Source organism: Nyctereutes procyonoides, unplaced genomic scaffold (genome assembly GCF_905146905.1).
Source record: "Nyctereutes procyonoides isolate TBG_1078 unplaced genomic scaffold, NYPRO_anot_genome, whole genome shotgun sequence".
Lineage (NCBI taxonomy): Eukaryota > Metazoa > Chordata > Mammalia > Carnivora > Canidae > Nyctereutes > Nyctereutes procyonoides.
Window position 1 is genome coordinate 45,348,633 of NW_026575133.1, and position 26,981 is coordinate 45,375,613.

A 26,981-nucleotide genomic window follows, 5' to 3' on the forward strand; every position below is an offset into this window, starting at 1 on the left:
TATGAAATAAGTGTTTTCAGACATTGTGTAACAGGCAATACAAAATTTTGATCCTTGAGAGAAAGGAAAGGAGCCTGAAGGGTGCTTTCTAGACTGTGGCATAGGGACAGGGGACACAAGCAGGTGCAACAGACTCCTTGAGTGGACCTGAAATTTGCAGGACAGAAAAGAGCAAAGGAGAAAACTAAGTGCACAGAAAGACCTTCAGGAATCTGCACAGGCCGCCTGGAGATTTTGCTGAATTTTTAAGCCATGCATGTGTGGGTGAAATGCCATGAGACCAGGCCAAGGATGATGAAGAATTCCGGGAGCTCAGGCGGGGCTGGGAGACCTCTGCTTTCCAACCAACCAGAACAGAGAGTCCTTGCTGAACAAAGGCCATTCAGGAAAGATCCTAGAAAAGTGACACCTCAATACTAGCATAGAAGTAACCCTACAGTAAAAGTTACTTTAGACCCACTTTAAAGGACTTAAAAACCAGCACCAGAGGGATCACACGGTTCTCCAGTGGAAACAACTATAAAAGACAGACCTCCACAGCCTAAGGCTTCTTTAACACCTGTCTGCTAGAACTGGCCCAGGGAATGCAGGGCAGCCTCCTCAGCACGGAACATAAGGCTCTTAATCTAAAACAGGTCAGATGTCCCTTCTACATACTCGCAAAGACATATGGAAAAAATGCATTCTCTTCTTTAAGTCGCATGGTAGTAACTATAAGAGGAATGCCTATTTTAGCCTCTGAGGTTAGGTGTGATTCTTCCTGAACGTGTAAGGTGGGATGAACTGCAGAGAATCGTAGATCTGAAACCAACTTCTAACACTCAGCAGGCAATCTGGATGTGTAGACCAAGAATCAAGGGCCCTGGGTCTACTATGATTCCTACCATGGCTGAGAGATCTCATAACAACCATATAATCCTTTCAGGCCAGAGTTACCTCCTTCCCTGGCCTTCTCTCCCAAATTCACCCAAATCCGCTCCCTGGGCTCTAGCTCCATCTAGCTTTCGGGCATGTTAGCAGCATAAGCACATATGTGTGGACGACTCTACAACAGCATAAGCTAATATGACCTTTTGGCGGCTTGATGCTGGCAAACTCTATGATTTTTTTAAGATAAAATGTATTAAATGAAATCAAGTGCTTACCTGAACTATTAAAGTGGTGCTGCTGTCCTGGATAATGAATATTGGAGGGGAAAATGCCTAAATATGAAGGAAACAAACATTTTAATTGTAGCCATAAGGATTCCCTCACTGTAGCTTTTATTGAGGTCTGACAAAAAATCGCATACATTTAGGTTGTACAACATGAATTCTTAAAAGGTACATAGCATGATTTGTAACATCATACCTTAATGGTATATAACAACATGATTCAACATACATATGAAACATTTATTACAAAATTAATTGATACACCCATTATCTCACAGTTACCTTTTTGAGTGTGTGTAAACATAAAATCTACTCTCAGTAAATTTCAAGGATCCAAAGCAGTATTATTAACTATAGTCACCGTATTGTACATTTGACCCCCATAATTTATTCATCTTATAACTAGAAGTTTGTATTCTGCGACCAACATCTCCCCATTTCTCTGTCCCCAGCCTCTGTCTGCTTTCTGATTTTATAAGTGCAACTTTTTTAGATTTCACATGTAAGATCATATAGTATTTGTGAGACCATATGGTAATTGTCTTTCTGTATCTGACTTATTTCACTTAGGGTAATATCTTCCAGGTTCATCCATTTTGTCACAAACAACAGGATTTCTTTCATTTTTATAGCTGAATAAGTCCACTACACACATGCATACACACACATATATTCTTTGACCATTTCTCTGATGGATATTTTCACCCTCTTTTGGCATATTGTGAATAATGCTGTAATGAACATGGGAGTGTGAATATCTCCTGGAGACGCTGATTTCATTTCCTTTGGATATACACTCAGAAGTGGGACTGCTATATCCTCAGGTAGTTCTATTCTTCAAGGAACCTCCATACTGTGTTCCATAATGGCTGTACCAATTTACATTCTCACCAACCGTACACAAGGGCTTCCTTCTCTCCAAATCCACGCCAATGCTTCTTATCTCCTGTCTTTCTGATAACCGCCATCCTAATGCTTCCCAACTACAATCTGTATCACAAAGCTGTAGTAATCCAAACAGTGTCGTGCTGGCATAAAAGCAAGGCACATCAACCCATAGAACACAACAGCCATAAGGCCTTAACTGATGATCTTTCCAACACCTGGGGAGGTTCTTTATAATGAAGCCAAGGTCATTTAAAATGATTTCTAAACAACTGTTAACATAAACTCTCTTTTGCTTGGGGCCAGCTCTCTAGGGAACAGAATGCAGAAAACCTTGAGGCTCTTCTATACTTTCTGCAGTTCCTTAGAGGTTCCTGTAGACCTCAGAGAGTCTTTGCTTGGGCTTTGAGGCCCTCTGTACAAGTAGAGGTGCTCTGGCTATCCAGAGAACTCACCCCCAGCCACCCCACCCAGTAAGCCATGGTGTTTACTTCTCTTACTCTGTCCTTAAAAGGGCAGCAGGACAGTGGATTCAGCGCTGCTGAAGGGAGGGAAAGAGGGTGGGAGAAACAGCAGAGCTTCAGTGTGATGCTCCTTTTCTTCAGGAGTTATCACAGAGCAGCTTCACGCTCTTGGCTCTTTTCCACCAGGTACCTATGTCACACCACTCTAGATCTTTCTCCGGCTTCCCCAGAAACAAACAAACAAACAAACAAACACATAAATAAATAAATAAATAAATAAATAAATAATAAATAAATAAATAAATAAATAAATAAAAGGCAGAGAGACTGCAGGCTATTTGTAAATAGCGCCGAATGTTGGTTTCAACTTTTCATATTTAAGTCTCTACTGTATACTTTTAGAATGACATGATATAAAAAGTAAGTCTCCAAAATAAATAGGCAAGGTTTTAGGAAGGAAAGTAAATAGCACAAATGGTAAAATTGTGGGGGAAGTCCTCTTTATAATCAAAATGCTTCCCTCAATTCCATAAAATGTCTGTGGAAAGCTTGACAAACCACTTCAACTTCAGATACACGTAGAAAAGTGAAAGAAAATATTAAGCTCCCAAGAATCATTTCTTTTCCTTTATCTGTACTGAGAGCATTGGGGCAACAAAGCTCGTTACTAGATTTTCATAATTAAGTTGTATCAAAAATATAATGGAACTGGACATTTTCAATAAATGTGGTTCCCACTGCCTTCTCTAAGCACACATACTGAAAACACAGTATTAAGTAAATGCAGGAAAAATGGGAATCTGTTTAGATGCAACACAGCCTGTAAAAATCATCTGAAAGTGCACACAGCCCGCGAATAAAGACGGCAGCACAATGCCTGGAAAGCTTTCTGATATCATGAATATTATATGGTTCTCAAGAATACCAGTCATCGGCACAAACTGTGAAAACAAATTATTTATGGTTCAAGGAAAGGTAAAATAGTCTCAGAAGATTTCCCATGAATAAAAGATGAAATATTGGAACTCATTTGGTCTATAAAACAAGTGTTTGCAAAATAGTTTTCCAATTAGTCAAAGCCAGTATAGCATTTGAAATTAAGAGGGCTAAAAAATTCATATATTTCTAAATAAAATAAAGTATTTTCATTGAGCATCAATTTGACAGGTAAAAAAAGCAAAAAAACAAAAAAAAAAAAAAAACAAAAACAAAAAAACCAACCAGCCAACAAAACTTTCAAAAGCAGGAGCCATGCTTCAAACAATAGAAGACTTGGGTTTGGCCATGCATGCATGTGCATCCTGCCCGCTGAGAACCTACTGGTCATTCTGACTTCTTTCTAATACTGGCCTTGCACTTCAGGGCAGATTTGGTTTTCTTTTGTAACTCTGCCTTGCACACATAATATTAATTCGTGGAATACTACAGAAGAATGTATTATTTGAAACCCATTTTGGTTCTCTGCATTTTCAAGAACCTGGTTTTTCTGCAAGTACCATTAATGTTGAAGGTAAACATATTTGTCTCCTAAGAAAGCCTCAGGTTTACAATTTGGGTTTGCCATCTTTTCTTTGGAGTAATATAAGGACTATACCAGCTGTTTTGCCTAGTGGGGGACGCCTGAGTGGCTCAGTCAGGTTAGCATCTGCCTTCGGCTCAGGTTGTGATCCCAGAGTCCTGGGATGGAGCCCTGCATCAGGCTTCCTGCTCAGCAGGGATTCTACTTCTCTCTCTCCTTCTGCCTCTACCCCGTTTATGCTTGTCCTTGCTTTCTCTCTGAAATAAATAAATGGAATCTTTAAAAAAAAAAAAAAAAGTCTAGTAGGGAATTCCTAGGCTGAACCACAGGGAAACTTGGGATTGTTCCTGTTTCCATTAAAATTAAGATGAACTTCCAACTTGTTGTCAGGCCAAAGGTGTTTTGTTCTGTACCTGCACATTTTTCCATTATTTTCTTCAGAGGCCCGTGAGTATACATGAGTCCAACGAGAATCCCGGCCAGATGCCCGGCGAAGGAAGTCCTAGGAGACAACGAGACCGTTTATGAGTAGATACATTCTATCTTCTCATCAGTCCAGTGCATGTCACTTTGTCACTGTCTGCAGGCTTTGTTCCATATCACGTCCTTTATGCTGAGCAGCATTTCATTCTATCGAAAGCACCTTTCCTACCTTAAAAAAAAAAGTACGATGAGTAATAACCACCATGTGTTTAAGGTGCGGTATCCCTCCTTGACCAGGAGAAGCATTTTGTCAAGACCACCCATTCTATTTCTTCCAGTGTTTCTCTGTGGCTCTTATCCAAAAACATAAATGAAACCAGTGCTCCCCGAAGCACACCTTGAATTACCCAGCCACTGTGAGGTCCGCTGTCTATCTGTGTTGCTGTATTTTTATACACCACTGACCAGTGAGGCAAAGAGCAGGACAAACCCAGCAGAGGAGCCTGGGATGTCCACCCCCTTCCCCCAAGTTGTCTTCATAGGCACCTTTCCATCACTCAGCAAAAATAAACAAAATTCTCAACCTCCAGCCTGAAAGATGAGTTAGGGCATTAAATTGGTTCTATTCTTAAGGTAGCATCTAGACTTGGCAATTGCTTCTAAATTCAAGGCAAGCCCCAGCTAAGTCTTTGCTCAATGAGTAGAAGAATAAATGAAAGAAAAATCACCTGGCCAGTCTCCCTGCCCTCCCAATCCCCCAGCTCTTGCACACTCTACCATCAGCTGTTCCGGAACAGTGTCAGTGTCATGTCATGTCACGGCCATCCAGTGACACTCGCTGTCTCGTCTGCTTATAGTCAAGTCCTCTAGGCACTTGGCCTTGCTCATCCCTTCCCTTCACCCACAAAGCCCATCTCCTCACTCCACTGCCAGACCCCCACGTACTCACAGGTGGCTATAAGGCTGAGCTGGATGGCAGGCACCCCTGTCATAAAAATCATGTCCCTCTTTCCTTCTACCTCCCTCAGTCACTTCCTATGGCCTGTATTCAGTCCTCTGGGTAGCGGAGTGTTTACACGCTGGCCCGTCTGTCTCTTTCTTACAAATAACCTGGGGGCAGCAATGATGTCTTCTTAGTCATCTGTTACGCTACATTAGAAGCTCAAAGCAAAAACAGAAAAAGGTCAAGTGATTGAATATTTCCACAGGGCAGGGAAATGACCCTCACTCCAGAAGTGGGGGCCACCAAAAGTTAGTTAGGAGCTGGACGTAAAGTCCAAGAGTACGGTGAAGTTTGTGGCTTTCGCATGTGTATTGCACGCTCCTCGGGCTGTGTGTCGCACAGGGCAGACACTGGAATGTGTGTGAAATGAATGATTCGAGTGTCTTTGGACCAGAAGGCCCATTAAACTCATGACATCTTAAACTTAGAGCACCCTCGGAGCCACGGGGCTGAGGCTGAGTCCCCCATGGGAGACCTAGCATCAGAGCCAACACAGTCCACCTACCCCCACAGCAACCAACAGGCCCAAGGCCCTGGAGATCTTCAAGCAAGACAGCCAGCCATGAGTCATTCTCAGTGTCTTAGAGCCAGCAAAGAGACTTGCTGGCTCCCAGGAAAAGACCAGACAATGGGACACTTCAGAGGAAAGACGAGACGCAGCCTTCTACAGACAGAATGGCACTGCTGTTCACTCCATGTGCCAATTCAATCCTACTGTTGCCCAGGCAAGCTCCTGCATGTCCACACACATGGAAAGTCACAACACGTGTGCTTGCACACATGCCATACACACACATACTCCCCCAAACACAACACACGGTCATTCCTTCAAGAGAGCTATTATTTTCATCAAATATATTTACCTCAAAATATGTGTAACCTGATAATGAAAATATGGGATCAGATGCTCGGGTTCCCATTTTCAGGGAAGAAGAGCATGAACTGGGCTTTTCTTCAGCTTTTCAAAAAAATAAAATAAAATTGTGCTTATTTTACTCTATTTTTAGGCTACATAAAACTCTTCAAATAGTTCTAGGAATGGCAAAGAAAGTGGTAGTTTGAGGGATACAAAGAAGCAGCCAGAATCAATTTTTTAAAAATAGTAACCTCGATTTAACTGAAAAGAATAAAATTGCATCAACATTCTCAAACTTTTTAAACCAATCTTCATGGTGAATCATATAGAGATATAAAATAACATGGGAGAAAATTTCAATTGAAAACCCCAACCTCTTAAACAATCAATCCTGAACCTCATTTACAATTTAGAGTATAATACGGTGAAATGAATTTCTTATCTCTCTAAATGAGTTTGCAGAAGTTTGAGTTATAATCTAATTGTCCTAATATAATTGCAAATAACTAGGGATGGAAAGCTGGCAGACAGAGACCAGACTGCATTATGGCCCAACCTTCCAAATTTTCACAAAAGTCCCCTCTCAAAACCCTGGCTGTCCTCATCCATTCACTCAAGCTTTATATGGGTGTTCTTTTCTTTAAAATAAGAAGAGATTATGATCAGATTAATCAAAACTGAGAATGTCTTAACATTACACACCAAAAAGGGAGAGGCAGCCAACGAAGAAGGAAATATGGGCCCATTTTAAGAGGCATATATTAACTTTCTCTGTGCCTTTGGTAAGCCTTTGACAAACCACCTCATTGGCCCTCTTGGAGACACCCACGTCCTGAGAGAAGAAATGGAACCGGAGGCTGTCTCCTCCCCAGCAGGACAGGGAGTCCCTGTCCCAGCGCTAGTGTGCTTGATCCCTGACCTGGGGTGCTGCGGAGCTGCAAGGAGGCCCTCCTGCCTGGGCTTTGGAGGAAGACAGTTAACAGCTTCAGAAGCAGGTTGTGTTATTATGATCATAACCACACACATAAGAAGGACATTTTGATGTCTGTGCTGTCCGAGGAAGCCCGTGGTTTCACGGCAGCTGTCCTCGAAGTGTGCGGTCTGCTCTGAGTTATACCCGCAGGCTGATATCCTGTGTGGCCAGCTCTCGAGAACACGGCTTCTCCTGGACCCGACTCGGTCTTCGGCTGAGACTGCAGATTTGGTGATGGCCTGTCACCCTCCATCCTAATTCAAACCCTATACCCATGACCTTGCTTGTGCGGTAAACAGCCTGACACTAGCACTCAACAAATAACAACCAAAGGAGTAGAGACATGGAATTAACATTACATATAAAAATGCACATTTCTTGCATACAACAGTATTATAAAAACCCAAGTTACACACAGTCACCGATTAATAGTTGTTTTAGTATCAAATCTCATTGGGAGAGACAGTGATTAAGCACAACACCCTCCCCATCCCGCATACTTGGACAATGTATTACACAAAACATGCTCTCCATTAACAAAACAGCAGCACTAAACCTATTATTATATCCTAAAATTGGTCACTTAGAAGCTTTATTTCTTCTGATAGTACAACAGCAACTCGCTTTAGAAATCCTAAGAGAAAGAAAAAAAAAAGAAAGAAATCCTAAGAGCTATAATCAAACACTGACCATGATTGGTAAGATACAGTCACAGGGGCCAGACACATCACTGCCATGTACAGTCACCCAGGTTGTGTGGACTGCATATACGGACTACAATGAAAAGAAATATCACTTGTCAGGGGTCTCAAGAGTGCCACAAAGATCCAATATTCAAATTTGGATCATCGTTTCTCAACTTTGGGCCAATTACTTAGAGTAATTTCATTTCAACAGGGGGACAATATCTTGATCCAGTAGTTCTTAACGTTGTTCAGTTTCTAAGCCCCTTTAAATGTTGAATCCTGTCTGCAGAAAAATTACACATACACAAAGCATGTCACCTATAATTTTAAGAAGTCTATGGATGGCTTGAATTCCAGACCCTTGCCTCAAGTGAAAATAATTCATCACAAACAGAAGAACTCCAAACCTCCACCAATCTAAGTAGTCATACAATCGGCTGGAAAAACATCTTGTTTGTCCTCAAATACTAAGGCAGAGGTAGCCATTTTGTTTAGATGAAGATTGCCTTATTTATTTTAAGATTTTATTTATTTATTCATGAGTGATACAGAGAGAGAGGCAGAGACCTAGGCAGAGGGAGAAGCAGGCTCCCTGCGGGGAGCCCGATGTGGGACTTGATCCTGGATCCCGAGATCACACCCTGAGCCAAAGGCAGACGCTCAACTGCTGAACCACCCACCCAGGTGTCCCTAGATGAAGATTATTAACGAGCCCAATCTCTTTTGCTGTGCCACTGCTTTGCAGTGGTGTTTAAACCCACTCCTGAATTCAACTGCCTTCCTGCCAAAATCTGACTGTTGGTCAATTCTTTCAGTTAATGTCCAAGGGTAAAAAACTTTGCCACTCTCCATATGTCTGAAAAGGTCTTTATTTCAGTCTCCTATTCTAATGATAGCTATAGGATCAACTGCTGCTGCTAAGAAATGTAAGCTGGACAGTCATTCATCTGTCTTCTCTCTTGGCTTTTAAGATTTTCTCTTTAGGGATCCCTGGGTGGCGCAGCGGTTTGGCGCCTGCCTTTGGCCCGGGGCGCGATCCTGGAGGCCCAGGATTGAATCCCACATCAGGCTCCCGGTGCATGGAGCCTGCTTCTCCCTCTGCCTGTGTCTCTGCCTCTCTCTCTCTCTCTCTCTCTCTCTCTCTCTCTCTCTCTATCATAAATAAAAAAAATAAAATAAAATAAATAAGATTTTCTCTTTATAATGGATACATTGTCATTATACCACAGTCACTCTAATTGTACATTTATTTTATTTATTCTCCTTAAGATTTGCAACGCTTTTTCAATCTGAGGTCTCATGGTTTTCTACAATTCTGAAAGACCTTCAGCCATTGGTTTTTGTTCTCTGGACCCCCAGAGATGTAATGCTGGTACACATTACTTATAAAGGATAGTGATGGTAGAAAAGTTATTTTGAAGCAAAACTAAGATTAAGATATCGGAGATATTATTGTGTGTTGTATGTCAAATATATTTCAGTAAAGCTGGAAATAAGACGATTGTGGATTTCAGTTATGCAAACTATATGCAGATATTATTAACACCAGTACAGAGTGTTCTTTCCTATCATGCCAGGATAAACTGTTCCTCCCTCCTTTCAGAGGCGACTTGGAAGGTTGAGCTAAGTGGTTATGCAAAACGTTTCTGCTCCCATGTGCCACTGTTAAAGAATCAAAAGCTAAAGCTATGATTGAAAGCTGTGACAGGCTATAAAGGTCCTCCTCTGCTAAATGGCAAATTCTTTCCACAGCTGAAGAAGCTGCCATCTCAGGCATAGCTCAGAAAACAGAAAATGTATTGCTCTAACACATAATCTCATGGCATATGCCAAGCAAACGATCTCATTAAGGATGTAACTTAATGGAGACACGGCATTGGACAAGGCAAGAGAACAAGGTAAGAGACAGTCACCTAGACGTGGTCTGTCTATTGTATCCTATGTTCCGTAATTTCCTCCTGTAAAAGCAGTTATACCAGGCACAGACCGCACTGATCAGAAGTTCCTTACTGTTTGGATCTTAATAAATGATCTTCATAAACTGGCGTTACAAGACATGGCAAGAAGTTTCCAGGTTTTTGAACATTCATGCCACTAGGAAGGACTTGATAGGATTGCTTCTTCCCAAGATAAATTGTTCTTAAACTGTCTGGTTTCTGTCCTGGCTGTTTCTTCAACCACTATGCCAGTGTCTTTGGCAATGGCACATTTGGAAGAGACTTGGTCTATATGTTCTTTCTCTTACCACATTCTCTGGCACCACCCTCCTGCTACCTCTGGCTGCAGAAGTAAAAACTAGCCCCCTTCCAATATCATATTCCCTTAAAGGGAGGCATTGCAATATTGGCCATGCAACCTCTAATATTCATGTTGATTTATTAAACATGGCACCAACCTCCAGCCTAAGGCTGGGAGCTGACCACTGACATTTACTTGCGTCCCAGACAAACACAATCTGGAGAAAAACAAGGGTATTGCAAAGGGAGAGGAAAGCCTCTTTTACAAAAGAGCTTCCCAGATAATAGATGATGCCTAGCCATTCTTTGGCTTTCAATTCCATGCCCCTCAGCCTGGCAGCAAGAGAATTTCACGAGCTGGTTCAAGAAGGTAGCATTCACTCATTCATTCTTCAAATATTTACTGACGGGTTACTACATAAATAAGACAAACATGGTCACTGCCTCATGGAGCTTCCAATCTGGCGGGAGGGCACATATGCACGTGTGCACACGGGCAAACACATATACACACACTCTCTAAGGGCAAATTGTGTAAAGTATAAAGAAGTGAGTCTACTCTCCCTAGGGTGGTCTGGGATGGCTCCTTAGTGGCATTTAAAGTGACATCCATATTGGGTGCCTGGGTGGTTCAGTAGGTTAAGCATCTGCCTTCAGCTCAGGTCACCATCTCTGGGCCATGGGATCAAGTCCAGCATCTGGCTCCCTTCTCAGCAGGGAGTCTGCTTCTCCCTCTCCTTCTGCACCTCCCTCTGTTTGTGTTTTTTCTCTCTCTTTAATAAATAAACAAAATGAAAAAAAATAAAGTGACATCCATAGCATTTGGAGTTTGCATGCTCCGAGGGGAAGAAGAGAAAAGCACATATGTAAGATCTTAGAGGGTGCAAAGAACCTGGTTGGTGTCTTTTAGATGACTGGAGCACAGTGAGGTAGCATAAGGACATTCTACGGCAGGAGATGAATTTGGAAAGATGGGCAAGAGCCAGATCCTATAGGCCTTATGTGCCATGGAGAGGAATTTGGGTTGTGTCCTGACTACAGTGGGAGGCTGCAGAAAAATTTTAAATGGGATCTAGAATTTCTACAAGTGATCTATTCCATCTGCTGGGAGAGCAGAGTCTAAGGAGGCAAGAATGGCCAGTGCAGCAGATCAGTAAGGAGGCTAATGTAGCTCAGATGAAGAATGATGGCCACTGAGAAGAGGCTGGTAGCAGCAGAGGTGGACAGAAGTGAGCAGACCCAAGTCTATCCTGGCAGCAGAGATAAAAAGGAACCTGTGGATGGACTCCATGCGGGGGGGGGGGGGGGGCGTGCGGGAAGGAGGAATCTAGGCTGCTGGCCTGTGCAACAAGATGGATAGTGGAACTTATTACCAGGATGGGGGGACTGGGAAGAGAAGGGTGGGGAGAATTCGAGGCTCAGTGCTGATGTGTTTATGGAGAGATGCCTGCATGACAGCTAAATAAAGGTACCTAGGACAGTATTCAGGAGGCAGCTGGGTACTAAGTTAGAAATTGAGGGGAAAGATGGTCCAAAATATAGCTCTTGTATTTCATTTTATTGGGCTTCTAGTATACCTGTATACACTATATCTTTACGTATGACATAAAACACATTATACACATACAAGGTACATATATGTATCTAAAATAAGATGTGAAGGAAATGCATTAAACAGCAACATATAATGTGTGGTAGGGAGGGAGTAGCATTCCCCTATTTTCCAAACTTCTTAAAATAGTGTTTTAGTAACTGGCATTATTATTTTTCAAATATCAAGGGCACAAAAATTGGGTAAGGCCCTCCTTTAAAGAATGGTATCACTCTCATCAGTGTGGTGGGTAAATCTAAATATTTTTGTTGTTGTTAGGGTAAATCGTGAAGAAAGCTTTCCCCCAATTGGCACCGGCAAGTGTTTTGAAACTAGCACTCCAGATGAAAATCTGTGGCTTTGCAGCATTACTAAGTTTCTTCAGAGTCTGTTGTGGTGACTCAAATTTTCAAAACGAAACCAAAGGTGAGCCAAATTAACTGACAGCAACGGGCAAGTTTTATTTTCCAGGCGAAATAAAGGCATGACAATCCCCTCCCCGACACACACACTTCACTGGGGCCCAGACATGAAAAGAGAGCAGTCCCAGAAGTGAGGCCTGTGTTCCTTTCCTTGCCAGACACTTCACAGGACCAGACACATCCTACCCTCCCTACCCCCCATTCCCCATATTCACTGTTTGGTGCACAGCACGTGCCAGAACTGTCTCCACCTGCTTGGCACCATACCGCATGCACCCCAGCCCCTGGGGTGATCCAAGAATGTGTCTGAGAACACGGAGCTGGGGGTCAGAAGACCGGAGACTGAATCCTAGGTCCAAACCACCTTCACAGGACCAATGTGAAGGACCCCCACTGCCTCTCCCAGCTGCCACCACCTCCGCTCAGGCCTCTCCCTGGTGTCCCTCGCCCTGCTCCAGCCCAGTTCAGGTTCGCTCCTGTGACAAACATTCTAACCTGCAAGCCTCCTCCGGATGCATATGCATCTTGGTAGCTCTCCAGTGTTTCTGGAGTAAAATACATGCAAGGCTTGTTGCATCCTCCATGTGCCTCTGTCTGCCTCTTAAGCTTCACTCCTTACTGCCAGCCCCCAGCCCTACTGCACCCTATGCTTGGGCCATTTGCAAAAGCTATGCTTTTGCCCCTTCTTGACTTTGTTGGTAATACTCCCTTTGCCCTCCACTTCACCCAGCTAAGCACTAGCAAAACAGTCTCCCTAATCACACTCTTGGTGTCGCCCTGCTGCATGGTCTAATGGCTCTCAAACCTGTCATACCCAATGCCCCCTATGCCCCAACAGTTTGTCCTGCTCTCTCTGTTCTCTTGAAATGGAATTCACAAACACACATACTTTTAAAAACACAGATACATATGCAAACACAATCTCAACACAACGCCCTAGCTGTAATATAAGAAAAAAAATTCACAAGTGATACAATGAAATACCATGAATTGTTTTACACCAGCAGAAGACATAGAAAATGGTCCTCTGCTTGCCCCTATGTATGGAATCTGCATGAAGGTAAGAATAATAAATGCAGGCAGATACAGATGGGCTTTTTGTGACTCAAATACCACATGCAGGGTTCCCTCAGTGACACGATTTCATGTGAGGGAAAATAACTTTTTGATTCCAAAAAAAAGCAAAGTACAATTTTCCCTTAAGTTACATTTACAATTCAATTTACAATTTTCCTGGAAAAGTCATTGTATATTAAATCCATGCCAAAAAGAAAAAAAACAGAACACAAATCTTTGTGTTTATATGAAAAGCACAATTAGGTTTTAGATTCGGATAATCATAAACAGCTTGTTCACCTACATAAATGTTCTCACAACAGAACTGGGGATGGGAAAGTTATGCAGGATCATTCCTGTAGGGGACTGTCCTGCCTGGTGTGGGGCAGTTAGTACCTTTGGCCCCTTCACACCAAAAGCCAGAAGCACCCCCGGCTAATCATTAGGACAACAAAACACAACCCTGCAAATTTCCAAAATCCTTCCTGGGTACTAAGCCATCTATCCCAGTGGAAGCCACTGGCTTAGCACACAGCAAATGCTTATTAAATGTTTGCTGAATTGATGCCTTTTAATCATTAGGCCTCAAAAATATTTCTTTTCAAAGTACTTCCCATGTGACCATACTATGCACAAATTCCACGGATTCCAAGTAAATCTACAACATATTGAACTGATACGCAAGAAAACTTCCCACCATGACTGAAATGCACATGGGGAGTTAGAATATTTGAAAGAGGCCATGATCACTTCCACATTGCACTGTGGTAGAATGAATGCAACTTGGCACGTGAAAAATGCTCTGCCATCTGCTATTACTATAGACAAAAATATTTCTGGATACCACATGAATGATTATTTGCACATCACCTCCAGAAAGTAAATATAAAATGAAAGAGAAGTTGGATTGTTTATAGCCTGATTTTAACATGTGCTACTGTTATGAAGCAAAGAGACGTTCCTGTGAGCTCAGCCTTATGGAGGGGTTTGCAGAAGCAGTGTGGATACCTGGAAATCCCACAGCCCTTTGATAGCAGGGCTTTCTGAGATTGCAGGAAGAGACTGGCATAAGTGACCTGGATGACCAGGGGTACACGAGGAAGAAAGAGCAGCAGGGGATGATCTCAACTATGAACTGGGGAAATGATTTCTACATATTCCTCCTAGACACCATAACATGAGTGGACGTGCTGCCCTTGCCAGCAAGGGTCTAGATCCACTGTGTTTCAACCCCGGCTGGACATTAGACTCTCTTAAACAGGTTTTAAAAGTTACAGCTCCTTGGACTGCACCCCCAGAAATTCTTCAAAATTGTTCTAGAAGTAGGACACCGACATTGCTTTGTTTGGTTACTTTCTGGTTTTGTTAATTCCCTAGGTGATTTTAAAGTGTTGAGGTCTGCTGATCTTAAGCCAAAGTTCAAATTCTAATGGTGAGATTACAGCTGCCATAGCAGGTCAATAAAGAAAAACATTTTGAGTATAGGCAATACACTTTACTCTACAAATTACCTCAGAGAAGTGACATCTGTTTCCCTTCTTGGTAAGTTGGTCTTAATGTATTCTACTGTAATGCTGCAAGACTGAATTTTCAGTTATACTTACTTCAAAAGATTTACAAGTTCTTTGGACTTATAAAAACATGATAATTCAGCTAGTGTACCCACACATCCAAGAAAGTCATATACACATGGCCAAAGATGACAACAGTAAAGAGTTAAGGTAATTCCCGAATCCCTAGACTCAACACAAAGACTAGGAAACAAAACTAGATCATAAAGTTAGCCTATAATTTCAAAAAATTAAATTCTACTTGTGGTTAAATCTGATCTGAATCAAAATTCTGACTGTGAACACCCCACCTGCTATATGACTCAGAGACCTGGGCGTGCCATTGATAACACATATTGCTTCTGCAACAGCTTTGTTGGTATGCCTGCAAGGCACAGTTAATGTTATACAAGAGCACGGAATCACCAGCAACACAGTTTTGTAAACAGTCTAGTAGAGGAGAGTCTGTTTATGCAATGCAACCTGCTCGGCCGAACATCCGTGGAAACCATGAGACCCATATAAGCTCATATCAGAGCACTGCCATGGTCAAAGAAACAGTCACACTTCCAGTGGAGGTCCAAGGCAGGTGGATATCTCCTCACTTCCCTTCCTTGTAGCTCATCCACAAGCAGAGGCACCTATACTTGGCCAACGAGATATACCTTGCATCTAATCTTGACAATCTAGTGATAGGAGTGCAGCGAAGCAGCATTCAGGGTTCATTCAGTTCTCTCAGGTTTTTCCAGCAAAGTGCTTTGGTATTCTCTACAATCTAGAAGATGATAGCCTTCCAATTATTCCCCTGGTGGTAAAGTTTGCCAGAGCAGATTTCCAAGGTGTTCAACCAAGAATCTCAACTTGTGGGTTCCAGGTATATATATGGGAGCTGAAAAGATAGGCTGCTCTATTTTCTCTAGAATTGCCCTTATCTCTGATTCTTGGTATTCATACGTTTCACAATCCTTTCTTCCTGCATGTGGGTGGGACCTGTGACTTGCTTCTAAACAGCATAGAACATGCCACTTCCACTATTGTGTTACGTAAGATGATAATTTCTACCTTCCTAACAGACTCCATTTTGCTGACCTTAATGTACGAAACTCCCATACTGTGAGCTAACCTATGGGGCAATTGCAGTGGCAAGGAACTGAGGATGTCCCTGACTGACAGATGACAGCACAGCTCTTAATGTAACAACCCAAAGGAACTGTGTTCTTTGATGAGCCACATAATTTGGAAGCAGATCCTTCCCAGGTCAAACCTTCAGATGAGATCTTAGTGCTGGCTGACACCTTTGTTGCAGTCTTGTGAGAAATCCTGCCACCTGAGGCCCACATAAGCATGCCTAGCCTCCTGCCCTATGAACACCATGAGATAATAAGTGTGTATTCTCTTAAGCTACTACACTTGATATCACTTATTACAGGGCAATAAATAACACAGAAGCCAACACAGGAAAAGACAAAATTCTGATGCCCTTGCTTGCACACCCAAATTCCACCATACTTCATGTCTCTGAAACCCTGAAATTTTAGTTATGTAAGCCAGTAGAGGTCCTTTCTTCTGATCAAATTAGTTTGGGCTGGGCTTCTTGAAACCATAACCAGAAGAATCTCAAAGGACGTGGACAAAGATGACCAAGGCAATGTAGAACCAACCGAGCTCAAAGTCTGAAGGGGAACTGTGCTGTACACGATCTCAGTTCCAGTATAAGCAAAGACTCCAGGTGGAGTGGGGGACTGATGATCCTACTAACAGAGTCAAAAGAATGTTTCCACACTGAAGAATTATTAACCCAGACGTTCAAGTTACTGAACTCAGTCTCAGAACCTACACCCTTATATTAGATACAGCTCCAATCCGCATGCGCAGGAGATAATAATAACGACACTACAAGAATTAAAAGAGAAAATACATATAAAAGCATTCCATATAATGCCTGACATATTGTAGGTATTAAGCAAAATGTGAGAAAAAAATTCAAACATCTCACTTTTTTAACTGAGAAATACTATTTGCTATCTCTATTAAGGTGCTCCCTAAAGTTCAGACACCTTATTGAGTAAGCTATTAGCACATACTTCCAAGGGAGGTGCAGGACTCCCATAGCTCTGGAAGACTTTGATATGCTCTGACTAGCTTCAGTTATTCTTGTACTCACAGAAGAAAACTCAGAGGCACTGAAGTGGTGGTAGCTCTTCCAAGGAGCCAGACACTGATTTCAGGGCTTTCCTCATGGTATCTTTTTAATTCTCTCAGAAAGCCCATAAGACAGGTATTATTAGTCCCATTTTATATATGAGGAACTGAGATTTAGAGAAGTAAAAAAAACCTTGGCCAAGGATGCCAAGATTATGAAATAGAGAGCCAGGAGAAAGTGGGAGTGGAAATCAATAAATGTGTACAGAAAGGCAGTCTCAAGAATGGGTCCAACCCCAGGAGGCCCAGACTGATGGATACACCTTCTACCTGTCATTGCCCCAGACACTCACACATCTGAGAAAGTTTAAGTAGGATGCAATGAGGAACAGGGAACAAGACTCCAAAAGTATGACTAGGAACCATGTAACTGTTCATGTGACACAAGACTAGCAGTACTATGAGCCACGTTTTGACCCTCAAAACACTTCTTTAAAAAAATAAAATAATCTACTCTGATTCCTAATTTGCATTCCTCAATGAACCTCTTCAAAAGAGTGTGTGCCTTCTTCAAATCTACTGGAAGTTCTATTTCACCAGGTGATTTTAATTTCCTTTTCTGTTTTCTAAGATCTTTTGCTGGCCATTCCCCATCCAGTCTTCTTTTTACCATCGATCCTGAGCTGCACCTTAAGAAAACTCCATTGACATTAATATGCAAAAATATATGAAACCCAGACTGAGTGGGGGACCTTGAGCCATCATTAAAGATGAAGCCCTCAGAGGAAGATCTTGCAACAATACGGATCGCACGCAGAACACCTCTCTCATTAGGCAGTCCACCTCCACCCATATTAGGAACAACAGTGCTGATGAATTCTTCCAGACTGAATGCGGGGAACAAGTCAGTCTGTGTAGCACTTGAACTACACTGCAAACAATGTGTGTCAAACAGTGTATAATCAGCGAGCTCAAGATGCCTGATGGCAATCACAGGCAGTGTACGCAGAGAGACACCAGAGTGGAATTTATGAATTTTAAATGAACTTTTACTGTTTCTTACATCAAACCTTTAAAATTGCTGCTACAATGAAAAAACCTGTCACTTAACATTCCAAGACAGGTGTTCCTGCCATTCCTGTGTCTCCTGTCTTACTGTAACCCTCCATTCTCTGTGGCTATGACTCAGTTGGATCCTAATCCCTGCAAATATACCTTAAATCTTTTTACCATGAAAGTGATTTTATTCTGAACACTAAGAATCTCAAATTAGAGATTTGATAACTCCTGGATGTGAATAATACCTCTATGATTAGTACAAAATACCCAAGTGAAGAAAACAAAACCAAAGAGCACTCATAATGATGGACGAAGAAGAGCATTTTTCTGCCTTCAGAAAAGCCACAATTCTTTGTCGGCAAGTTCTGCACATTCCATCCAGGTAAACAAGGTTAGCTGTGTCACTCCTTAGAAAAAGAAAGTGGGGACAGGAAGATGAGGAGAAAAATAAGTTTTGAGTAATGAGTCTATGAGAAATGTGGCTAAGATTCATAATAGTCCATGATCCCTACTTTTTCACACAATGAACTGTTGAGGAAGGGGGCTCTTCTGAGCGAACCATCCTCCCAGTCCATTCTACCCTCTTTCCTCATTCGGCAGCTCACAGGAAGGAGGAAGAGGGTGGGAGGCTGCCGTGAGTCACCATTAAGTTAGATAAACCAGACAAGGCTTGCTCCTAGAAACTTATTTCACTGTAAGTACAAATGTAGTATCTCTGCCAAAATGACTATAAGGTGATTCTCTAATTGGAGGGGAAAAACGCAAAACAGTAGTAACAGCAAATTTCTATCAACGCTATACATTGGTTATTAGTAAAAAAGAGGGATCGGATCACGTTCATTTTTAATTTATAGACTCTACTTCTACATTCAGTACAAAAGAGAATTGCAAGTTTATAAAGTCATTTTTCTGCTGCCTGCATAAGTACTGAATTATTTAAAACTCGTTTGAAACACACACACACACCTGACAGTTTTTAAAATGCTGTTTGACAACAGCATTTTCAACATCTATAAAAAATATGTGCTACCAAAGCAGATTCTGTACACACTGTCTTTCATTAGCAAGTCCCCAGATATTTTTACCCACCAGTGTATCACACTTCACAAAATCACTTGAGAGAAACGGGGGTGGGGGAGAAATGTGACCCTTTGTTCAGAGTTCACATCACTTGGTATACACCATTCGGTGAACCTAGGCCACCCTCAAAGTAAAATTAACTGGTTCATCAAAACCTGCAGTGTCAGTTCTGCTGGGAAATCCTCCCTCTGAATTTACAGGATCGAGGTCCTGGATAAACTGACATTACAAATGAGTGTTCTCTCCGTAAGAACTCATCAAAGAAACTCCATGACTGTGGATGCAACAGTGACGCAGCAGTTGGAACACATCAGAGAAACTCAAAGACTTACAAAACTGTATATTAAATATTGCTTGGATCACAAAATCTCCCCGTTCTCTTGTAGAGATTTGGTTTTAATAATGCCAGTCCAAAACGGCCACAAAAACACACACACACGGAAACCTGGTAATCTCTTAAACCAAAAAACGGTATTCCCCCTCAAACATGCATCCTTCCAGAAGTGGAGCTAACTTCTTCCACGCCTGTGCTTCCATTCCCTTTTGTCCTATCTGCTGTTTCAGGTCATTCTAATTCTCTGAGTTACACCTGCCACCGGCTTGCCTACTTGATTTGTCCTTTCAAAGGAAAGACTCCTCAATGATCAATTCTTTTTCCCTTTTTGGTTTATTACATTTTGCATTCATCAGTACCTTCTTCTAACAGTTTATTTGTTGTTTGTAGCTTCTGAGATTGAAGGCTTAAGTTATTTACTTAGTAAACTTTCTTACTGTATTATAAAAAGACACTTCACAGTTTGCCATGGCCCCCAGGTTTGATTCGGAGTGTTCCTACTGTTCATTCATCAAGTGCTTTTTAAAAATTCCTCTTAAGTCAGAGAGTTACTTAAATTTCCAAGTGATTAGGATTATTGGGGTTGAATACTCCTTTGGCTCATATTCAGTTTTTTAAGTCTTTATTATTACTTTGTGATCAGAGAAGTTGTCCTACAAAATCTCCCTGTTTCTGGAGGTGACTGAAAGCGCCCCAGCAGCCTCCTAGATGACTCGTGTCTCATGCAGGCACCTGCAGTCTCTGGGGGGACAAGAGGCAGGGTGCAACCTTGTTCTCACCTGGGTGTTGAGCAGCCTTTTCAACAGGTCTTCCCTTTTCTCGCATTTGGATGCTAGACTTTGCCTGAGTACAGTGCACAAACTCTGTACTCAGATTTTCGATCTGACTTTACTGCCCACCCTATACTTCTGGGCTTCGGGCAATTAACTCGGCTGTTTATACTTTGCCTTTATCTTTCATTGGGCCAGCCGCCCCACGCTCTGCCTTTATTCTATAAAACACACATTTTACTGAATAACTATGATGTGTGAGGCACCATCTCAGACACTGAGGATAAGCTGTGAATGGGACAGATGATATTCCTGCCCTCTTGGAACTTATAGGAGACAAGCAAGTTAAGATCGATGACAGTCTGAAGATACTCATGAAAATATGCTACTATATATTTATATTTTAGTAACTCCTTTTTGCTATTTTAATTGATGCATGCTCACTATAGAGAACTGTGGCGGGGGGGAGGGATAAAGGAAAAAATGATAAACAATTCCATGACTTTAAGTTAAACAGTAATACTATTATGTACTTTTTTTCTGGTCCTTTTTGTGACTATTCTTTGGGGAAAAAATTGAAATCATATTATACATAATACACTGCATTCTACTTTCTACTCTTACCTTGAGGATTTTCAAAATGAATTCTAATATTTCCAAAATTTAATTCCATTAAAACAATCTCTGAACATCCCACTTTAAGGGCTATATAATAATCTATTGCATCATGATTTATTAAATTATTCACTTGCTATTGAGCATTTAAGTGGTTTCCAACTTTCCAATACTTCATGACAATAAGTACACTTATGTTGGATCTTTTTCTGTATTTTTGGTTATTTATAACTTGGGCAGGTTCCTAGACAGACAGTTACTGAATTAAAGGGTATAAACTTTTTACAGCTATTGATACAGATCATCACATTACCTTTCAGAAAGTTTGTACCAATATGCAAACCCATGAGAAGTTTATGTATACTCCCATTTCACCAAATCCTCAATAGTGATAATTTTTAAATCTAATTTAACAAGTAAAATAGCTTATTTTAATTTGCTTTTATTTGGTTAACAATGTACATGTTATACAATTATTAGCCACCGATTGATGTTTTCTTCTGTCAACTGTTGATGAACTTTTTCAATTTGCCTGTATTTTTCTTTTTTTTTTTTTTAAAGATTTCATTTATTTATTCATGAGAGAGACAGAGAGAGAGGGAGACACAGGCAGAGGAAGAAGCAGGCTCCATGTGGGGAGCTGATGTGGGACTCGATCCCGGGACTCCAGGATCCAGGATCATGCCCTGGGCTGAAGGCAGGCGCCAAACCGCTAAGCCACCCAGGGATCCCCCTGCCTGTATTTTTCCTGCAGTATTCTTCATCACAATACAATGATCCTCTTTTTCCTAATTTATGCCTTTCTTGCTTTTCATTTTGACACATAACTTATTAGGATCTGGAAAAAAAATTGTTGCTTTGCCTTCATTTGAGATTATGTTCATTGCTTTTATGCTTAGAAACTTCCTCTGAAAAAAAAAGAAAAAAAAAAAGAAACTTCCTCTGGACTCAAGAACTGAAAAACTTCCTTCACATATTCTTAGACAAATTTTTTCATATTTTTAAAAATTCTAAACATAATTATAACACATTTGTTTTAAAGTAGTTACTACCTTTACTCTTTTACTCTTCCAAGTAGTTAAAAAATTATTCAAGTACCATTAGCCAAATAACACTATTTTCCCTACTGATTTTTGATGTTATCTTTATTATGTTTGTGGCCTATCTTGGTCCTAAAAAGATGTAGGGGAAAAAAAAAAGTGTGTCTTAGAATCAAGGAACTATGCTAATATAAATAATAGAGGAGACATATATTGCTAGAAATAAAACTTGTTTATTTGACCTGTGTGTTATAAATGACTACAAAATTAAAACACTCTCCTTTTGAATTCAGAGGGGAACAATGTACATTTAAAGAGAGATAAATTAGAATCAAATTATTTTATCTCTCACATAAGCTAATGAGAAGCCAACTTTAAAATGGAAGGAGCCTGCAGCCTGTTCTCAGCTGGTTATCCCAGAATAATTGATGCACTAATGATTTCAATTCATAGCTCTGACTGTCTTCATTTTGCATAATTTGAACCAAACCTGAATGTAAATGGAAAACAGTCCTCTTGCCTATTTAACTCCCATGACTTTTAACTAAAAATCACTTAAGACTGAAGAAGAGGAAGGGGAAATTAGCAAATGTAAAGAACTTTCTATTTAAAAGCATTCCTTCCTATACAGAACCGGGAAGATTTCAGTAAATACATTAGAAATCTCCAGAGATGTGATTTATCATCTTATTAGTTGAGAGTGAATATTTAATTGTATAACATTTATCTCCAATAGCAACTCCTGAAAAAAATTCCAAGCAGGCCAAAGTGCATTGTAAATACTCCAAAGGGAAATAGATGTGCTTCATGGAGTTCATTGTTTTTTTTTTTGTTTTTTTTTTTTATGAAAAAAATACTAGTAAAAAGAAAATCAAGTCAAAATAATTGCTACATTTGGTAATTTTGAGATTAAAAACACCCTTTTTTGATAAGACATGTTACAAGACACACCTATTGATAGCACCTTTAAAGCACAGAATATATAACTTTTCAATTTTAAAAAAAATAATACCTTTAAAAATAACCCCCAGTCATCATTACCTGAGACATCCAGTACAATGAACCCATGTCTTGCACCTGTCACCAAGTCACCAGAATTAATCATTAACAAGCCTGGTTAGTTAAGCACAGATTAGGTAGGTGCCACCATCCGCACACCCACAATTACATCACAGCATGATGGCCAATTAGTTTCAACCTGGGTAGTGAGCCTTATTCCAGACATCTCTATGTTCACCTGGGAAACCAGCTGCTTCCTTATTTCTACCTACTGCTCTTCTCTGTTATTCAGAGCCAGCCAATTGGGTAAAGCAGGCCCCAAACAAGGTCTGACTAATTTACAGACAGCAGGCATCTTCTATGCTGGTGCACTCTGGTTGGGAGGGAAATTTCTCATACTCCCCTCTGTGATGACGTATACATTTTAAAATGGAACCACAGGAGGACTGTCCAATTACAGAAAACAACATGGGTTCATACACCTAAATTAAAACTTACCTAGAAATCATGTTAGTGGCTAGCTGAACACTGCTTCTGAATCACATGAGGGCAAATGAAAGGAAGTCCATGCTTAAACACACAGACATTTAAGAATAATATTTTATAGCTCTTCCTTAAAAATAAAAAAAAAAAAACAAAACTGTCACAGCCAAGAGGAACTGTTAGGGACTTAATTTTATCCCCACCCAAATCCATATGTTGAACCCCTAACTCTCAACAAGATAGTATTTGGAGATGAGGCCTTTTGGAGGTAGTTTGTTTTTTTTGTTGTTGTTTTTTTTTTTTTTGGAGGTAGTTTGGATGAGGTCATGCAGGTGGGGCCCGTATGCTGGCATTAGTGCCCTTAGATGACAAGACACCACGGGTTAAGCTTGCATCCCTCTCTTGTTCTCTTTCTCTCTACTATGTGAGGGCACAGAGGAAGGTAGCCATCCACAAGCCAGGAAGGGATTCTGCACCAGAAACCGGCCATGCTAGCATCCTGATCTTGGAGGTCTAGCCTCTAGAACTGTAAGAATATAAATTTCTATTGTTTAAGCCATATAGTCTATGGTATTTTGTCATGGTAGCTCATACTAACACAGGTGTCTAAGCAGATATGAAGAATAAATGTTATATAGCATCCCAGATGAGATTTTAGAATATAAAAAGGACATCAGGAAAGTGTGAATAAAGTATGGAGTTTAGTTAATAATGTGTCAACACTGGCTCATTAATTTTAAGAAATATACCATGCTAATTTTAACATGTCAAAATTAGCTGAAAATGGGTGTGTATTATATGGGAACTTTCTGTAGAGCTTCACAATTATTCTGCAAATCTAAAGACATTTTAAGAAATAAATTTTATTTAAAATACGTAAGTAAACAGAAACTGTCTTCAATCTTCCTCCCCAAACAGTCCATCATGTTTTTGTTGTAAAAAACACTTTCTGTTCTTAGCTACGGTTTAGAATATATCTTTATCCATTAGTATCAGCAAGAAAGAAATTCCCCCATAAACACTGTCTATGGGGGCACCTGGGTGGCTCAGTTGTTTAAGTGCCCAACTGTTGATTTCAGCCCAGGTCATGCTCTAAGTCATTCAATAGAGCCCTGAGTCAGGCTCTGAGCTCAGCATGGAGTCTGCCTGAGATATTCTCTCTCTCTCTCCTTCTGCCCCCCCCAACTCCCCAAATCATGCTCTCTAAATAAATAAATAAATACAATCTTAAATAAAAAACAAAAAACCCACTGCCTCTGTCATTATTTATAGAATAAAAGATTATACTGTGTACTTAAGGTCTTTTAGTATATAACCTAATAAGAACTGCACGGTATTTAATATCACACAGCTCCTTGAAAATATGTAAGGGACACACACAAATCACACACAATGAAATACAACTTACTGAAAGGGAATTGACAAGTTGTCCTATTTCACTAATAAAGAAACTGTAGATCACAGCAATGGAATGATCTTTGTTATGTATCAAATTTTCAATAAAAGGAAAAACTGAAGAGAACATCCTGGCTGGTTAGGAAGTGGGCACTTTTTTACACTATGGGTGGACCACCAACCAGACTAAACTCAACAGAAAGCCAGTTGGTAATATATACAAAAAGCCGAAAATAACTCAAACCCTGAACTCATTCATTCTACTTCTAATCGACTCTGAGGATGTATTCAGGCCTGGGAGCCAAGACTTGCAAATAGTGCGTTGACAGACAACCTCACTTGTAATTTGAATGATTAGGTGGTAAAATCAGTGTGTAAAATTAGTGAGTGAGAAACCAAACTCAAGGAACCACAACAGGAATCCCAACGCGGCCATTAAGACTGTGGCTTTTGGAGAAACTGCGCTTACAAGTTGAAGGAAGAAGTGGGAAATAATATAACTGGGTGTGAGGGCAGCGCTGGGTGATAGCAGAAGTTTTCTCCGCATGGCAGACCATGGGCAATCTGTTTTCTTCATCGTACGTTTACATGTTGTCAATGTTTCCTCCAATGCATGTGCAGATAATCAGAAGATCAGCAACTGAGAAATTAGATTACATTTCCACTTAGCTGCTGTGCTTTTTTTTTCCCCCCAGTTCCACTGTTTATGTAATCTAACCAGTTTTTAAAAGAAAAATCTTATACAAATCTCTTAGGAAAGAATTACCTAAAGAAAACTCAGGAGTCAGATGAAATGGTCTTTTATGTTTTCTCAAAGCCTCCTGCGCAGCTCCAAGCTCATTTGGTCCAGCTGGTCCAGGGCAGGGCTGCATCTCCCCGCCATCCATGGGCTTGGACTCCAGAGCTGAAGAGATGATTTATACACCTCCCTTTCCCTCAAGAAGTTCCAATTCTAGTGGCAGGGAAAGGTCTCTGCCTCGAGGTTTCTCATTCTCTTCTCATAAAACCTAACTCCAGGGAATTGTTGCTTTGGTTCAGTATTGCTCTCACCTTGAGTTCTATTCAACTATAAGCCCTTCTGGGAGATAAATTAACTAACTCTTTCATATGATTCATATAGCTTTCCTTTATGGGAGCCTGTAAAGAGGGGAAGGAGTAAGTGAATAAATGGACATCCAAGGAACGCAGAAGAAAAATTTCTCCTACTTTGCAAAAATCTGCTCGGGACAGTCCTGGAATGTTGATTCAAACTGCTCTCCTTAATAGGCTGTGAAAACATGTTTCCATGAAATAAAACAGAAGGTGAGTATCAATGCTATAAACATTTGTCTTCCAAGCTTATTAGAAAAATGCAACAGCCCCAGTAGATAAAAACAAAAGATGTGAGTAAATGTTATAAAGAAAACATCAATGCTTCAGGAAATGTTCATCCTGGACAATGAATAAACAGATTTGTATATGCACCCATATCCATATACATATGTTAACACAAACACGCACCAAACAACTTGGCAACATCATATTATACCTACTAAAAAAGTCCGTGTTTTAAATAATGATACTGAATGCAGGTCAATTGCAGACAAAAATGATATAAGAAATTGGCATAACTTCTTGAAAATAACTTAACCCACCCTTGCAAAACATGGATCCCTCTCTCCTTTCAGTGAGCTGCTTAAACACCGCCCCAACCCTAAAGGGACCATGGTTTTCCCTTGGGCTTATTCATCAGGCCATTTTTGAAGGAGCTTTCTCTCCCCAGTACAATTAATTTGGGTATTGCTGGAATTACTTGTCACTTGCTCGTTTATACAAACCCCCAATGTATATCTTGACCCTATAGCCATTTGGGTTCTGTTTTATTTTCTTCTAATCTGTTGGAAATACTTCCACATTTAAGCAGTTTAGAAAGGATTGCTATGCTTTCATTTGGGAAAAAGTGTTAACTCTAATACCTCATCTTCTGCTTTGGTCTTAATACCCCTTTTCCGATTTTCAAAAGATTTTATTAATAATGTTTATGACTGAACAACTGTTATTAGCATATTTGGTTTAGGTGAACTCTACATCTTATTAGCACATATTTCCATATACAGACAGCTATCTTGAGAGCTGGCACAGCTTTTATCAAGCCTCCTGAACAAACAATACTCGTTCTAATAAAAGATGGATAAATTAGTAGAAATCTGTGACCATGGCCTGTTCTGATTGCCACTGATGTTCTGGCAGTTTCTTACCACTGAGG

General features: G+C 40.6%; 1 protein-coding gene across 5 annotated transcripts in view; it reads right to left on the reverse strand.

Annotated features, from left to right (window-relative positions):
- RHBDD1 (rhomboid domain containing 1) overlaps positions 1-26,981 on the reverse strand; it is a 125,671-nt gene that overhangs the window by 57,825 nt on the left and 40,865 nt on the right. For all 5 annotated transcript variants that reach the window (XM_055300403.1, XM_055300401.1, XM_055300404.1 and 2 more), the window contains 2 exons: positions 4,436-4,524; positions 1,146-1,202 (listed from right to left, as the gene is read on the reverse strand). In XM_055300403.1, coding sequence (XP_055156378.1) covers positions 1,146-1,202; positions 4,436-4,524 — 146 coding nt within the window. The remainder of the gene's footprint in view (positions 1-1,145; positions 1,203-4,435; positions 4,525-26,981) is intronic.